The 18,196-nt window shown below is 38.8% G+C and overlaps 1 protein-coding gene across 1 annotated transcript in view; it reads left to right on the top strand.

Annotated features, from left to right (window-relative positions):
• Positions 1–18,196, top strand: part of UTP20 (UTP20 small subunit processome component) — a 115,814-nt gene that overhangs the window by 18,712 nt on the left and 78,906 nt on the right. The window contains exons 13-22 of the mRNA XM_064379927.1: positions 1,509–1,664; positions 1,802–1,890; positions 4,088–4,193; positions 7,127–7,277; positions 7,895–7,957; positions 9,077–9,235; positions 10,335–10,411; positions 11,911–11,990; positions 12,229–12,469; positions 16,857–17,042. Coding sequence (XP_064235997.1) covers positions 1,509–1,664; positions 1,802–1,890; positions 4,088–4,193; positions 7,127–7,277; positions 7,895–7,957; positions 9,077–9,235; positions 10,335–10,411; positions 11,911–11,990; positions 12,229–12,469; positions 16,857–17,042 — 1,308 coding nt within the window. The remainder of the gene's footprint in view (positions 1–1,508; positions 1,665–1,801; positions 1,891–4,087; positions 4,194–7,126; positions 7,278–7,894; positions 7,958–9,076; positions 9,236–10,334; positions 10,412–11,910; positions 11,991–12,228; positions 12,470–16,856; positions 17,043–18,196) is intronic.

Below are 18,196 nucleotides of genomic sequence, written 5' to 3'. Positions count from 1 at the left end.
ACTTATTGCTGTTTGACATATACTTACAGTGTAGCCACTGGACACTGGGGTGCAACAAGGTATAAGAAAAAAGTTTCTTCTTTGGGGGAGAGGAATATAATGGGGCAGGTAAGCAAATAAGCAAGCTGATTTCAGATCGTGATAAAAGAAGACAAAGCAGTATTGAGAGGGATAGTGGATAGAGAGGGGTCACTACTACTTTCCAGAGAGGGAACATTTGGTCCGATTTTAAGGTAGGAAGGATCCAGCCTTGCAAAGATCTGAGTGAGAGCTTTCCAGGCAAAAGGAAAAGTTAACTGCAGAGACTCTGGGAGAGGAATAAGCTCAGCATGTTTGAAGTACAGAAAGAAACCTCTCTGGGTAAAGAGCAAGGAGGAGAGTGAGATGAGAGGAGATGAAGGTGGACGAGAGTCATATCACAGAGAGCCTTACAGGATGACGTAAGGAGTATGGACATCACTGGAGAAGCCATGGCAGGCCTGGTAAAACAGGAGTGACGTGGCAACTGATGACTCACTTTTGTTTTTTAAAGCATCTCAGTATTTTGTAAGATTTTTGCAGATTTTTGAGTCATGATTATTACTAAAAAGACTATGTATATCAAGATGTGGTGACTTTAAGGAATTGATTATTAAATTAACTTGATTATCTATCATGATTTCCAAACACTAAACATCCTTGTAAGTATGAAACAAAAGAGAATGTAGCTTTTTAGTGAATTTTTTTTCTTTTTTTTTTCCTTCCTGACCCTACTTGACTTTTTTAGTGAATTTTAATGATAAAAAGGGCACAAGAGTAAAAACCTGATATTCCACTTCTGTTGCATAACAAGCTAACCAAACAGGAGTTGGAGGATAAATTGTAAAACAAATCATTTAACTTACTATTTCTGTGATTTTTTTCTTTTGATTATATTTTTGTCTTTCAAATGGGACTGAGGTATAGTACACTGGCAAAAATTTAAAAAAAAAAAAAAGGCTGACAAGAACAGTGCCAGAATCACAGATATTCAAAACAGAATGTCATTGAGCAACTGTATCAGATCAAAGCAGCAGGATAAAATTACTTATATATCATAATCATTTTAGTGATATTTGTCAGCTTCATCATAGTAACTTTGCAACATAATTGTACATTTGGGAAAAGTAATAAAATTCATGTCAAAAAGGAAAGGGCGAATGGAGGAAGTCAGTTCATTCCAGTGAATTGCCAATCAAAAACATGCCCAGCAGCACAAAATTGAGAAATAATGCTTAAAACCAGAAGAAACTTGATTTAAGTTATAAAGCAAATTAAAAAAGAAGTGAAAGGAAGTAGAGCCAGTGGAGTTGAAAAAGCCTCTCACTGAAAACTCAGTATATGACTCACATTTGTTTAGCTCAACCACCACCACCAATTCCTTCCCACTAGTGCTCCACAATGCTAAGAACCCAATTTTATTTCAGACTTCAGAGGGCAAGAGTGATTACATTCTCTGTTATTTTAAACATGTTTTTTGAATCCTTCAGATCCTATGTAAAGCAGAAGAAGACTCGATCCAAGGGAGGAAACAAACAGTTTCCAGTATTGGACTATCTTTTATCTATAATTCAGTTACCCCCAAATAAAGATACTACTTACCTTTCACAATCTTGGGCAGCCCTTGTTGTGTTACCTCATATTAGGTAAGAAAATAATCTATTTAATTTTGAAAGAGATACTTAACATGCTGATTAAAATATGTTTTGCCATTCCTTGCTATTCTATGAAAAAAACCATTGAATGCCAGTTTGAACTTTCCCTTCCTCTTTTTCTTGGACAGACCTCTTGAGAAAGAGAAGGTAATACCACTCGTCACCTGCTTCATAGAGGCACTCTTCATGACTGTTGACAAAGGGAACTTTGGGAAAGGTCAGTTACAATCATCATTTGTTCTCTTCTCTTTTCTTCTTTTCTGGCACACTCAAAGTAATTGTAAACACATGGGATATTAGAGAATAATACTTACATTGTGTTCTGGCTTAACCTCCAGATGATAAATCCGGAAGAAATGAGGATATGATGGGCATGTCTCACTTGTACCACATAATGTGGTGACTGGGTCACGGTGACTTGAGCATAACGAAGGGGCCATATCAAAAGGATGCCATGGTTAGAAGACCATTTGTTTTTCAGCCCCATACCAGGTCCTATTTCTTGTCTCCCACATGTATCTGACCCCCACTATACACCTTATGCTCCAAGCAAATCCATTTGCTTACCCTGAGCAAGACACATTCTTTTACAATTGTATGGCTGCCTTTGCCCACGTGTTTCCTCTGCATGGAGGCCTTTCTAGGTCTTTGCCATTCAGTGAACCCTTACTTATCTTCCAAAACTCAGCTCAGGCACAACACCTCTAGGAAAGCCTTCAGGACTCTTCAGGCAGAATTAGACTGCCCTGCCCAAAACACCATTTCCTATTGGATACTTATATGTCTCCCTCACTGGCCTGCAAACAGCAGTTTAAAAGCAATTATTTGCTAAATTCTGCGTTAGAATAAAACAAAATATCAAATAATTGCTTTTAAAATCACATGTATATAGCAGGCATTCGTTCACTTAAATATTAATATTAATGTGCTACGTCCTGTGTTAGATAGTAAGCAGGCATATTAGAGAATAAAGTGGACTCACTATCTCTCAAGTGCTCCGTAGCCATATGTGGCTGGTGGCCACCACGCTGCATTATGGTGACATATTAGGACAAGTACTTTTACCATTGTAGAAAATTCTATTGGGGAGCACTGTTCTAGAGCCTAGAGCAGCAGGGGCTGGCAAAATCTTTTCGTAAACGACCAAATTAGTAAATGTTTTAGGTCTTGTGGGCCACATTCAGTCTTTGTGGCACACATACACATATATATATTTTTTAGACAACTCCTGCAAAATGTAAAAAACATTTTTAGCTTGCAGTCCATATAGAAACAAGCCACCTACCAGATCTGACTTGTGGACTATAGTTGCTGACCTCTGGGATAGAGATGAAATGGATACCATAGCTCAGGCCTGTAATCCCAGCACTTTGGGAGGCTGAGATGGGAAGATCACTTGAGGCCAGGAGTTTAAGACCAGCCTGGGAAACATAGTGAGACCCCCGCTCTCTACTTAAAAAAATAAGGCTGGGTATGATGGCTCATGCCTGTAATCCCAAGACTTTGGGAGGCTGAAGTGGTGGATCACCTGAGGTCAGGAGTTTGAGACCAGCCAGGCCAACATGGTGAAACCCCATCTCTACTAAAAAGACAAAAATTAGCTGGGCATGGTGGCACACGCCTGTAATCTCAGCTACTTAGGAGGCTCAGGCAAGAGAATCGCTGGAACCGGGATGTGAAGGTTGCAGTGAGCTGAGATCACACCACTACACTCCAGCCTGAGCGATGGAGCAAGATTCTGTCTCAATAATAATAATAATAATAATAATATCATTAATTGAATGTATTATGGGTATTAGCCATTGGATATGTGACTTCTTACAAACTTGAGAAATAAAATCAACATAAGTTTTACACCAAGATACTTACTTAGCTATTGATAAATCCAAGCCTGTACTCCTGAGAAGTCCTAGTTTTGATAACACCAGTGAATGGGACCATTATACTTGGTCCTGATTTTGGTTAATGGAACATACATACATTTTTATTCTCAGGCTGAAGTAATCCTCCCACCTCCACATTCTGAGTAGCTGAGACTACAGGTGTGAACCACCACGCCCGGCTAATTTGTAATCTTTTATAGAGATGAGATCTTACTACGTGGCCCAGGCTCATCTTGAACTTCTAGTCTCAAGTGGTCCTCCCACCTCAGCCCCCCAAAGTGCTGAGATTACAGGTATGAGCCACCATGCCCAGCCTGTATTTTTCTCAAGGAAGGTAAAATAAAGGACTTGGAAACTTCTCTTTTCTGTTTCTTTCTGTTATATTCGAATGTTTGACAGATAATTCTTTGGAAGGCAGAAATTCACTTTAAGAACTTCTAATAAGTAGCAAGTATTCGGTAAATAAGGTATTTGATAGTTACAATGTCAAATAAATAAGTAATGTGGTTTCTTCTGTTTTTCTGCCCTTAGGAAACTTATTTGTTCTTTGTCAAGCTGTAAATACTCTACTAAGTTTGGAAGAATCTTCTAAACTTCTTCGTTTGGTTCCTGTGGAACGTGTGAAGAATTTAGTATTGTAAGTAAACATATCTTCCACTTGGCTTAGTAATGAATAAAATATAAAAGTCTCTATTTTCGTGAAATCTTAGACACAGTGAAAATCACTTTGATTTATTTTATAACTGAGTTGTATTCACATGGTGAAATTTAAAATTAATATAGATCCTCCAGTTAAAATAAGTACATTTTTGACACAGTCTTTAAATACAGATTCATCTATGTAAAGGATGTTTTATTGCGTGTGTAGATTGGTGTTGTAAAGTTTAGAAGGCTTGTAATGCTGATCATTCCCAACTGTAACATTGCATGGTGTTGAGTTTTCATGACTTCTTCAGTCGTTCCAGCATGCACATTCCCACTCTTCTTGTTCTGCCTCAACTTGACATGATCAGCATTTCTGAAACAATCCCGTTTCTTTTTTTGTTAGTTTGGTTTCTTTGTTTGCTTTTTAAGTATAGTTTAGCCAACCTTTGATTTTGATAGTAGCACAGAGCCATTTGCGGGGAGCTAACAGTGTATCTTTTCTAAAAGTCAAGTCTTGCTGCTTTTTTTTCTGGAGTCTACTCTATTTCCAAGAGTTTTAAAGATTTATTCATTCACTTTATTCACTAAGTAAGCATTTGCTTTTCTCAAGTAAAAAGCCCTATTCTAGGCACTGTGAAACATAGTGAGTAAAACAGACAAAATTCCCTGCCTTTGTGTAACTGATGTTCCAGCCAGAAGAGGCACTAAACAGAATAAATAAGTAAACTATATAGGATGTTAGGAGGTGCTAAGTGCTGTGAAGAAAGACAAAGCAGGGTGAGGGGATAGGAAGAGTCTAGAGGTAAGGGGGAAGCAGCAGTTTTAAATCGAGATGGCCGAAGCCAGAAAGCAGTGAGGGAAGGAAGCCATGAGGATACTTGTGGCCTGGGCTGCTCCCTGGGTTCCAGACCTGGAGGTGACATGAGTGCCGACGCTCTGTGGGGGTGGTGGGTGCCTGGCCTGCGCAGCAAGGAGAGGTCATTGTGGCTGAGCAGAGCACAAGAGTGGGTGGTAGGAGAAGAGGACACAGAGGTGGAGGCTGTAGACCTCCTTAGGTCACCGTAGGGCCTTGGCTTTTACTCTGAATGAAAGGGGAGGCCATGGGAGGATTTTTGACAGTGGAGTGACTTTGACCTAAACAGAATCACTCTGGCTGCTGTGTTGAGATGAGACTGTAGGGGAATTAGGTCTCCTTTGATGCTATAGTAATCCGGAATTTCTTTGCCTTTCCAAATGTGGGTGAAGTTGGCATTTCTCCATGGTTAATTGCATTGGTTTAAATTAACTTTCTTTAAAGAGTATTAGTTCTTTGACATTACCATATTTACCCTATTACCTAGTCTCCCTTTTTAAACCATTCTGTTTAAACTTGATTATCTCTCAAAAAGGAATAGTAAAGAAAAGGAAAAGGAAGGAATAGGAATCCCACCTTGTGGAGTTTAAGTTGGATGATGCATACAATAATAGTAATAAACAATTGCATTGATTGTGTCCTTATTATGTGCACATTATGTGCATTGTTTAATTTAATCTTCACAACAACTCCATGATGTGTAGGTACTGTTATCATTATAGATGGAGGAACTAAAGTCTCCAAAGAAAGCCCTGGTCTGAACTCCTGATGAGTCTTCTTTCTTCCGCCCTTGCGCTGCTGCTTCTAAGTGTAGGACAGATCGTGCCACTCCTTTGCTCACCACCCTCTGGTACTGCGCTTCTCAACTGGGAGCAACCCTGGAGTCTTTCTGACTGTCACAGTGGGGGGAAGAAAACTGTTACTAGCATCTGGTGGGTGGAGGCCAGGGATGCTACTGAGCCACCTGCAGTGGGCAGCACTGCCCTCCACCACAAGAGTTCTCTGGCTCAAAATGTCAGTAGTGCTGCTGTAGAGAAACCTTGCTCAAGAGGTATCCCATCTTACTCCATATAAAATCCAGTGTCCTCATCATGTTCCTTGGGGCTCTGTCTGAGCTAACCCCTGGCTACTTCTGACATCTCCAGGTACTCTTCATTAGCTCAGTTCCAGCTGAGCTGGTCTCCTTGATGTTCCTGCAGACAAGCACACCTCTTTGCATTGCAGTTCCCTCTGCCTAGAATGCTTTTCTTTCAGATGCCCTTTTAGCTCACTTTTTCACTTCCTTTGGTCTCTGCTTTTTAGGAGGACCCCTGTATCAGATGGTGCTTCTCTTCACCCCTACACCGTGTCCCCACAATCCCCTGCACACCAGTCTTTTATCAAGCCTTTTTCCCCTTGTTTACTCTTCTCCACGACACTCATCATAGTCATAATACTTACTTGTCGGCTACTTTTCCCTACTAGAATTTAAGTTCCGGGAAGAGGAAGTTTGTCTTTTGTCAACTGCTATATCTACAGTATCTAGAAAAGTCAATAGCACATAGTAGTACTCAATGAACATTTGTTGCATAAGGATGGCACGGAGAGGTTAAGCAACTTACCTGAGGTTACACTGCTGATGAGTGATGGGGCTAGATTCAGCCCCGGGCTTCCCTTCCCCAGAGCCTGTGTGTCAGACCACTCCTGTCTACTGCTTTCCTCATTAGCTCGTTGCCTGGCACATGACAGACACTTAGTAAATATTACATATGTACATAATGTATTTTTTTAAGAAAGACTCAATATATATTTAATCTGGCTGTCATTTACAACTATGTGGATTGAAGAGGCAACTTTAGAGTCTAGCATATTCTACTCCTACCTCTGCCTGCAACCAGCTGAGTTTCCTTGCTCAGTCATTACTGCTAGGCCTCAGATTCTTCATCTATGAAGTGAGCTAAATATCCACATGAGACTTTTGCCTATTATCTTTTACATTTTCTTCATCAGTGATCATGTTCTGTGGCTTATACTATAGTCTAGATACTCGGGGCATATGGTGCAGTTTGGGTCTAATAAACATCTCGTTGCAGAACGTTTCCTCTGGAGCCATCTGTGTTGCTGTTGGCTGATCTCTATTATCAGAGATTATCCTTGTGTGGCTGCAAAGGGCCACTTTCCCAGGAGGCTTTAATGGAATTATTTCCCAAGTTACAAGCAAACATTTCAACGGGTGTATCCAAGGTAATGGTGTTTTGTGGTAGTGTGTTCTTAGTCTCTCCTGTTTCTATATGGACTATGGTGGTTTCAGAGCATCTTAGTTAGAAGGTGTTGCTGTGGGATGATTTCTATTTAAAGCAATTATTAAATGTTGGCCTGAAAACTGATTGCAGTAGGATTAGTTAGAGAAATTAATAAAAATACAAATTCTGGGTCCCTACCCTCAAAGATTCCAGTTCAGTAGGGCTAGGGTGGAACTGAAAAATCAACATAGTTTTTTTTAAGTCTTCTACGTGGTTCTCCTGCTCATTTAGGTATGTGGAAATACCTGAATCGTACGTTACTTAAAAACAAAAATCACTAACTTTAATAGAATTGTCAGCTTAATCAACTTCTTTGCACTTGTTTACAGAAATGGTTATAGTGTCACAGTTCAAAGAAACTGATAATTGGTCCATGTACTATTTGAATTAGGTGTTGCTTGGTGTTGAATATGAAATAAGGGCTAGAATAGGTGCATATTGCTCTGGTTAAATGGTATATTTTTTTAAATTCTATGAAACTTAAATCTCGCTGACTGTGAATTAGATTCTTTTATGGTTAAACTTTGGAATTTGAAAGATGTCTTTTACTTTCTCCAGATTCGGCTTTTGACAATAAGGATCCTAAACCATTTTGAGGTCCAGCTTCCAGAATCAATGGAGGTATTTTAACTGTATAAAAATACATAGTTTTCCATATTATTGTAATTTCCAAAATGATACCTTTGCAGAAAATTAACATACTTTATATATATCTATCATATCATAAAATTGATTTTTTTTTTTGGTAATTTTTACTCCTTTCTACCAACAAAGTCACCACTAAAAATCCACCGTTAAATGGTAAATATTCTTTCAAACTTTTTGAATACACACACAGATAATTTAAACAAATGATATCATGGGGTTTTTCCCTACAATTACCTGTATATCTACTTCATACCTCTCTCATTTCATTTCATTTCTTTTTTTTTTTTTTCTTTTTCTTTTTTTGAGGCGGGGTCTTACTCTGTCATCTAGGCTGAAGTGCAGTGGCATGATTTCGGCTTATTGCAATCTCCACCTCCCCAGCTTAAGCAATCCTTTTAGCTCAGCCTCCCGAGTAGCTGGGATTACAGGCGCCTGCCACCACGTCTGGCTAATTTTTGTATTGTTAGTAGAGACAGGGTTTTACCACGTTGGCTAGGCTGATCTCAAACTCCTGACAAGTGATCTGCCTTCTTTGGCCTTCCAAAGTGCTGGGATTACAGGTGTGAGCTACTGCGCCTGGCCAATATCTACCTCATTCCTTTTGAAGTTTGAATACTACTCCACAGTTGAAAATGTCTTATTAAATAGCCACTTTCCTGTTGATGAATGGTTCAGTGGGTTTTGCATTTTTTTAGGATTTCAAACAATACTGCAGTGAACATTCTTATACAGATATGTTTATGTAGGGAAATAGTTCCATAATGCAGATTACTAGGAGTAGATTTGTGAAGTGAAAGCATATATACATTTTATTTTTATTTCAACAAATGTTGCCAATTAATTTGAGTGACTTTTGAGAATGATCTTCCTGTTTTTTAGTTGTCATTTAGGTGCTAGACACTAAATTATCTACCAAGAAGTAAATGGTGTGGGGAGAAAAGAATCACTTACCAAAAAAAATGTTGCTTATTTCATTAAAAATATTAACATATTCCTGTTTTTCTGTTTTTAGACTTTTGCTCACATTTAATGTTCCTTTTGGAAAATCAGAATACTGACCTATCTTCTCTATGGTTTTCTCTGGTTATTCAGGATGATGGGGTCTCAGAGCAGCAGTCTGTCTTTGCTATATTACGCCAGGCAGAACTTGTTCCAGCAACTGTGAACGATTATAGAGAGAAGCTTCTTCATTTGAGAAAACTAAGACATGATGTGGTGCAGACTGCAGTCCCAGATGGGCTATTACAGGAGGTAAAAATAGTGTTCTTTTTTTTTTTTTCTCTTTTTAATTCATGTTTTAAATCCTGTTTTGGGATGCTTACCAAGTAGTCACCAAAATAATAATAATTTTAAAATAACAAAGGAAATCCCCAGTTCCCTTAAATGCTTTGAGTTAAGTAGCTCTGCCAGGTTTTTAAGTAGTAGAAAAACGTAGTATTCTCTCTTTCAGGCATGAGGCACTGTACCTGGCCATGTTAATACCTTTTTAGAAATGAGTAAGCAGGGGCCCACTTAACCTGAGTGACGTAGGTAGGTAGGTAGGTAGGTAGTGGCCACAGAGGACTCAGTGTCAGTTTTAAAGTCTGCTCTTCTTCACTAGATTTGTTTGCTACTACAGAACATCAGCTCTCTATGTTTTTTATCAGGGTTTTCATTCCATGACCCTTGAAGATACATCACAGATCCCTTTGGGAGTCAGACCAAAGGAGGCATTCTCCCTTCAGTCAGAGCAGTTCGGCTCTTGCCTGTTTTATATATTAGGGTCTCCTGTTTCATTTGGAAAAAGACTGCTTCTAGAATATATACAAACACCCCACCCCTAAGTAATAATAAAACTACCAATCTAGATGGTGCCTCCCTAGCACTTGGGGATGTTAGTAACAATGACCCTCATTCCAAAAGGTGACTGGGAAACTTTAGCTCCTCTGACTGAATTTGCAAAGCCTCAGCCATTCACAGCATGTTTCCTTGCATTCTTTGGCATATGTGCGTTACTGAATACTGTTGAAGTTTTGTCTTAATCTGGTGACAGCAACATTTGTTAGAAGGGTATTTAATCATTAGTCAAAACTGTTCATTTAAATGAATGAAGACCTGGAGTGAATTTGAATAATATGTTTGCTGTAGCGATTCTTCTATTTTAAATAGTGAGTGACATTTTGAGGAGAAGAGAAAAATCAGTATACATTAATTTTGGATTTTGGATTGGTGCCTGTAACTTTTTTTCTTATTGTGCAGGCTTCTTCCCAAACCTCAGGTTTTTCAACTTGGGACGTTTGCATTTCAGTACTGCTGTTCTTCTGTATTGTATTTCATTGCCCACTACTAAACTAGTCTCCTGTGATTGCAGGTGCCGCTTCGTTATTTGTTAGGCATGCTGTATGTTAATTTTAGCGCACTCTGGGATCCTGTTATTGAACTCATAAGGTAAACATGTTAAAAGGGCTGGAACTATTCTGTTTTAACTACTGCAGAATAATGGGGCCCAGATTATACTCCTAGGTGTGATTTAAATGAATGGATGTATACGGTATTTACAGCTCCTTTAAATCCTTTGTGAGACAAGGTGAATTAAAAATAAACATGAGTTATTCTTTCTGATGCCACATCTTCAGCAGTTCCAATGTTATATGTGTGTGTGTCTGTGTGCTGAAATAACTTTGGAGGACTTTCTCTGTTTGCTTTTTATGATACTTTTATGTTACTAAAATTTTTTACAGCAAGGAGGTATAATAATTGCATAATTTTATTTCTATAATTGAGTCATTGAGCCATACTTTAAGAATAAAGACTTTCAAAACCTTGCTGTCTAGCATCCAAAATCCCTTTAGCCCCAAAAAGCCTTCAGTGGTCACTTAGAAAATACATCTTATGGCTCATGTGTAGAAATCTGTCTTCAGACATTTGTCTTCAGATAATACACACTCACTTTTTATTAGATTGGAAACATGTCATGTGAAGCCTTTGAAAACCCCAACGATTAGTTATTAGTTCTTATTTGACGGTGTAAGAGAGTTACTATTTATAGACAGATCCCTTTACAATTTGAAACCAATTTGTCTACCTTTTACTACCCTTCAAAGCCATCGAACAGTGTGCCAAAAGCAAGATTCTCCCAACATCAGCTTCATTATTTTGTTTATTGCACTTTCAGAAGAGAATTTGACATACGGGTTACCAATAGCATACTATCAACAGTGTTGGTTCTTCAATTACTGAATGCCATGAACCATCCCCTCTGTGGCTGGGCTGTCTTCCTGCTGGGCACCTCTTTCTGTTTGGAAGGAGAGAAACAACAACACCCCTGTTGGTTCATTTTCTGAGTATAGTTTGTCCACAGCATATATAGTTCATGTCATGTGTAAAGTTTATGCATATTCTTAGAAAATCAGTGACAGAGTATTTGAAAGTGTTGTTGCTATGATATCCAACTGCATAAGCACTTTATTGTGATCCATCTAATGTCTCCTTTTAAGTTCTGAAAAGTATGTTTCATATAGTCAGTAAATGTTTATTTTGCCTTTGTGTTAATAAGTATATTTAAATTTGGTGGAGGGAAACTCATTATTTTTAAGTTAGTTTTGAACAAACTCACTTTTCTCTCCAGAGGCTTCCTTCTTCTCTTAATGGATTTTATTCATGCCACATGCCCCAGTCCCATTAGTGTGACTTTAAAAATGATTTTCTCTTAAGGATCTACTTACATTTTTAAAAATACTCTTTAGTGCTCTATGACTATAAAAATAATCTGTGCTCAGTGCGGGCATTTTGAAATATATAGAAAAGTGCAAAAGGTGTTTACAACCCCACAGTGAGGGATAACCTAATTAACATTTTAGTTATAGGCTTTCACTCTTTTTTTTTCTATGAGCAATCTTAAAATGACCATCCCACATTTTTTGTTTTGTGATTTTTTTTTTTTGTAGTTCTCATGCACACGAAATGGAAAATAAGCAATTTTGGAAAGTCTACTATGAGCATCTAGAAAAAGCAGCTACACATGCTGGTATGTAAGGGGTTGTGAGTAGGCTGCCAGGAAAGGTGGTTGCTTAACTGTTTCATTTTTATCTCTTAATTAATTTCTCATGAAATTGGAAAACAGAGATAAGACATATTATCTTGATAACTTTTGGGAGTGACATTGTTTCCTTATATTATAGAGAAAGAAATGCCCTTTCTTGAGAAAACACATAAGTTAAATGTCACCATTTGTCTAGTGGTTATGATGACTTTTTTCCTTGCAGAGAAAGAATTACAGAGTGATACGAGAAATGAGAGATCCATTGGAGATGAAAGTTTGGAGCAGACCCAGGAAGGAGATGTTGGAGCTCTTTATCATGAACAGATAGCATTGAAAACTGACTGTCGGGAAAGACTGGACCACACCAACTTCAGATTCCTGCTCTGGAAAGCTCTGACAAAATTCCCAGAGAGAGTAGAGCCACGGTCCAGGGAGCTTTCTCCACTTTTCTTGAGATTTATCAAGTAAATGTCCTCTTCTAAGAATATGTCTCTGGTGGGGTGTAAAGAAGAGAGCGTGAGAAGTATTAACCTCCCAAATTAGCTGAGTTCTTTGTTTTTTTTTGTTTGTTTGTTTTTTGTCTTTTTTCTTTCTGCTTCTAATCATCCATTAGGCTGAGTTCTTTATACATCTGTCACGTTTTCAAATCACTGGCACAGCTGTAAAGCACTGGCTGTATCAGATAACAACTAAATTACTTTAGTTCACTATTTAATTTTGATCTGAATCAAAATTTAACCAGCACACAAATGATATTCATAAAAAATTCTAGGTTACAGTATAAGAAGGGCCACACTGAGTTTGATCCATGTAGAAAGGCCTTATTATTTCTTGCCCTGTTATTCATTATTTTATTGCCTGCCTGGGGCTTGAAAGTATCTTCCAGTGACCTAACACCAACACTGTTTTGGGCCTCTTGATGTTTCCACCTACAGAGTTTTCTGGAGCATTGTTTTGTTTTGACTGGATATGCTATGTGAGAGTCTGATTGTATTAAAACTAAAGATGAGGGGTGTCTTGTGCAGAACATTACAAAAAAGGCATGTTTTCCTATAGTAGGAAAACTACAAGCAGGCCATAAACTACAACATGCCTGACTTGTTCAGAGAACAGCAAGATCTGAGTGGTTCTAGCAGAGTGATCCAGGGAGGACAAGGTTGGAGACGAGAGCAGAAAGTCAGCAGGAGACAAAATTGTGTAGGGCATTTAAGTGATAGGAAGGACTTTGGCTCTTTCTTTCGGTGAAATGAGAAGCTATTTGGAGGTTTAAACAGCAGACTAACTTAAGTTTTCTTAAGGATTTTTCTGGATTTTTCTGGGTGCTGTGTTGAAAAGAGACTGCAGAATAACATTGGTAAGAGTAGAGACCAGTCAGGAGGAGATTGCAAGTCCAGGCAAGAAGTGATGGTGACTTAACCAAGGTTATAGCCGTGAAGATAGATATTTTTTGAGTGATTTCAATTCAACAAGATACATTTATGAAAGATGGCAATTAGATCAGCCTGTGGGATTTGCCAGCAGATCAGATGTGGAATGGGTGTGTGTGGTGGGGAGTGGGACAGGAAGGAGGGAGGGAAGGAATGGGGGAGGGGCAGAATCAAGGATGTTCCCTAAGGCTTTGGCCTGAGCAACTAGAAGAAAGTTACTATTTACTGAAATACGAGGAATGCAGGAGTTGCAGGTTTGTGGGGGAGAATTAAAAGTCCATTTTTAGATGTTTTAAGTTTGGGATACTGAATAGACAACCAAGTAGAGGTGTCATGTGGAGAGGCATTTAATTTAGTTCAGTGTTCAAGGGAAAGGTTTGATTTGGAGATAACAAATTGGAAATTATCAATGTATAGATGGTATTTTAAATCATCAGATAGGGAATAAAGTCAGCTAGAGTGTGAGTGTAGAGAGAAAAGACTTCTAGGGTCTGATGCCAATATTTAGAAATGGGGAGATAAGCAACCAGCAAAGAAAGCCAGGAAAAAGTGACAGAAGAACAAAGACCACTTGGTATCCTGGAAACCAAGTGAAGAGACTATTTTAAGGCGGCACTAATCAGTTGATTCAGATGTGTCTGAGAAGTCAGTCAGATGAGGACTAAGAAGTGACCGTTGGCTTTGGAATGACCTGAGTCAGAGTGACCCACATGAAGTTGACCTTAAGGAGTTGTTTTGATTAATCTGAGCTGTTGTTGTTGGGGTTAAGACTTAACATTATTGGCCGGGCGCAGTGGCTCATGCCTGTAATTCTAGCACTTTTGGGAACCTAGGCAGGTAGATCACATGAGATCAGGGAGTCTGAAACCAGCCTGGCCAACATGGTGAAATCCCATCTCTACTAAAAGTACAAAAATTAGCTGGGTGTGATGATGTGTGCCTGTAGTCTCAGCCACTCGGGAGACTGAGGCAGGAGAATCACTTTCATCTGGAGACAGAGGTTGCAGTGAGCTGAGATCCTGCCACAGCACTCCAGCCTGGGCGACAGAGACAGAGTGAAACTGTCCCTGCTCTCCCCAAAAAAACTTAACAGCGTGTATGTATGTGATACCAGTGTGAATGATACAGACGGGAGGGGAAAATTGGTAATGCAAGAAGGAGGATAAAATGGCTAGAACCAGCCGGGCATTGTTGTTCACGCCTATGATCCCAGCGCTATGGGAGGCGGAGGCGGGCAGATCACAAACTCAGGAGTTCAAGACCAGCCTGGCCAATATGGTGAAACCCCATCTCTACTAAAAATACAAAAATTAGCCAGGCATGGTGACGTGCGCCTGTAGTTCCAGCTACTCAGGAGGCTGAGGCGAAGAATCACTTGAACCTGGGAGGCAGAGGTTGCCGTGAGCCAAGATGGCGCCACTGCACTCCACCCTGGGCGACAGAGTTAGATTCTGTCTCCAAAAAAAATGACTAGAACTGTGTCTTCAAATAGGTAAGAGGGAATGGATACAATGCATAAATTCAAAGGTTTGCATGAATAATTCATTCTGGCAAAGGCACAAGCAAAGATGTAGCAGGTCAGTAGATATAGTGGCAGAAGAGCAATGATTTTCTCTTTTTCAAATAGTTCCTTGGGCATAAATTTATTGAATAAGAATGATGTTTAGCTTTTTTTGGCTTTGTTTTGAGGGTTATATTAAATCATGTTTATCAGTTGTTTTTTAATTGCAAGGGCTGTACATATGCCAGCTGGCATTTGTGGTGTTAGTAGCATATGAACTTTCTGCCATGTTAATTTTCCAAGTTTTTCGCTAAATAATTAGTTTACCCCATAGCTTAAGGATAAGATCTTATGCTAATGGTACAATTTGCTGTGGCGTAGAGGTAGAAACAGGAGCCTGTAACAGGGAGTGGGTCTCTGAGTTTAGAAAGATTTAGAAACTAAAGATACACAATTCTAAGAAATGTTTAAATTAATACTGTGAGCATGAATTACATATAAATAATACATTTATAGATCATCCGAACTAATGGAAAACCCAAATGTCACCTTTAATTCTGACTTTGAAGTATATTATAGGCTTTTTGTTTTTTGGCTAGCAATTTATATTTCTAAATATGTTTCCATTAATTTGGTATTAGAACTAATTTGTGAATCCTTTGAATCCTTTGTAAACATTGTCTGAGAGAAGCCAAACCAGGAACAAGAATGAATGACTAACAATAGCAACAGCATCCCAATAAAAGGTGGCATCTACTCCCACAGAGTACTTACTGTGTGCTGGGCACTCTTATAGATGCTTTTAATAGATGAATGAGTGAACATGCTGTTCATGGAGATAAAGGTTACAGTATGTAATGTGTGGTTAATTGAATGTTGCACATATAATAGGTATGTTATTAAGTGGATGATCGTGCAGTTTTTAACTTACAGAAACTTTACTCATTTCATTGATCCATTTTTTAATTTATTAAGTGCTAGATTCTGCTAGATGAAAATATAAAGTATCATACTGTCCCAGCCCTCAGATTGTAGTTTAGTGTTACTGATCTGGAGGTTAACTTATGCTAATCTAGTTTCTTTTAGGAAGGTTGGTAGGGTGCTATCCTCAAACATGTTATTTTATCAGTGTGTTTTTGAGTGAGGACTTGAAAGGCCATCCAGTTTCCTACCATCTTTAGCCCAGTGCCTGCATTCAATAGACAACAAAAGGTTAATTTGTGGATGAGTGAATGAAAGTGACACAAACTAATGCATTAAATGACAGACTTCAAGATAATATTCACTAATTACAACAATGGACCACAAGTAAAGGATGAAATTTAATAAGAACAAAGTGAATACTGTATTAAGCTTAGCTGCACGAGCTTAGTTTAGAGGAGATAAAACATAAAGACTCACAGATTTTCATTGCATGTACATTCAGTTTCAATCTTTGTCATGTTTTGGCTGCCCGAAAAAGTTCTGGAGGTGATAATTCTGTCTATCTTATTAATCCATGCCTGAAGGACTAAATTTTGTGGGCGTACTATACTTTCAAGAGAACTTTGGCAAAGTAGAATGTATCTGATGGAAAGTGAGCAGCACAGTCCTAATGCTATACTTTAAATCATTTAATATCATTCATCCTTAAGCCCTCATCCCCCAATGGTAGTTCCAGAGTTAGGGAGACTTGATTTCTACTTGGTACAAGATAGGCATTTTGGGCTATCTTCTACAATTAGTGATTCACTTGTCAAAAAGCATACTAAAGAAGGACCAAATTAAAAAAGAGTAATATTGTGGAAGATTGACTAAGGTGCTACTGGTGTCTCTTCAGTGTGTGATTCTGTGAACTGTGGACATCTCTTGTGAACAGAATCAGGACATTTCAGATTGGTGTGCATTCTTCGTCAGTCTCCTATCACTTTCTTTCCATGGTAGCAATGAGTATTACCCAGCAGATCTGCAAGTTGCTCCAACCCAGGATCTGCGGAGAAAAGGCAAAGGGATGGTGGCAGAGGAAATCGAAGAGGAACCTGCCGTAGGAGATAATGAAGAGTTGGAGGAAGAGGCAGTGCCCCAAGATGAATCCTCACAGACGAAAAAGACAAGAAGAGCCGCAGCAAAGTAAGTTCACCATTGCTGAAAGATCACAGATCCACGGTTCTAGTAGGAACAGGAAGAGGTCTGTTATGGCTTTATATAAAGTGAACAATTCAGATAATTATTTATGTAAATGCTACATCTTCCTGGGATTTTCTTTAACAGCCTGAAAAACATCGTCATTCTTCCAAGTTTTTTGGTTAGTTACTATTAGTTTTTTGTTTGTTTGTTTGTTTGTTTAGCCACATAATGTTAGATTGGGAAGAATTTTGAGAGTCATCTAATTGTAGCTTCTTTTTATAGGTGAGAACTTTGGGACCTGGAATGTTTGGATATTCTTTGACCTTTGTCGTGTACTTACTTAGCATGAGGGTATTGTGTTTGTGTGCTAGGGCAACATGTAATGGAACATCCTTTTTCTTATAAATAATCACGTTAGCACTTTTTTTTTTCCTTCTACCCACCTTCCCCACCATCCTGTTAGCACTTTTCTTTACCTTTTAACTTGTCTCCTACTGGTTACTTTTTTCTCATGCTGGTGTTACACTCTTTTCCTTATTCTCTTAGTTGTTCATTTACCTAAATTGTTTGAAACCTAAAAGAAGAAGTGATCATGCTTTTAGAAGTTTCTTCAATTTACTTGATGATTGTCTGAATTGAGTGTCTCAAGTCCACTGGATTGGTGCAACTGTTATTTTAACACTTTAGATCTCAATCTGATATGCCCATTTGTTTCGTATTTCCCATGAGCCATTTATTAGTTCCATTCAGCAACTGTATTGAGTACCCTTTGCTAAGTGCTGGTGTGCAGAGGTGAATTGTACATAGCCACTGCAATGCAGGAGTCATAGTCAATGCTGGGAGAAATATTTTATTTATTTTTTTGAGATGGAGTTTTGCTCTTGTTACCCAGACTGGAGTGCAATGGCGCGATCTCGGCTCACCGCAACCTCCGCCTCCTGGGTTCAGGCAATTCTCCTGCCTCAGCCTCCTGAGTAGCTGGGATTACAGGCACGCGCCACCATGCCCAGCTAATTTTTTGCATTTTTAGTAGAGACAGGGTTTCACCATGTTGACCAGGATGGTCTCAATCTCTTGACCTCGTGATCCACCTGCCTCGGCCTCCCGAAGTGCTGGGGAGAAATATTTTTAAAGAAATTATTGGAGCACAGTAAGGG

This window comes from Aotus nancymaae, unplaced genomic scaffold, assembly GCF_030222135.1.
Source record: "Aotus nancymaae isolate 86718 unplaced genomic scaffold, 86718_ANA_hifiasm-v0.15.2.pri h1tg000021l, whole genome shotgun sequence".
Taxonomy (NCBI): domain Eukaryota; kingdom Metazoa; phylum Chordata; class Mammalia; order Primates; family Aotidae; genus Aotus; species Aotus nancymaae.
Note: the sequence above shows the minus strand (reverse complement) of the source record. Positions and strands in the feature narration are given on the sequence as shown.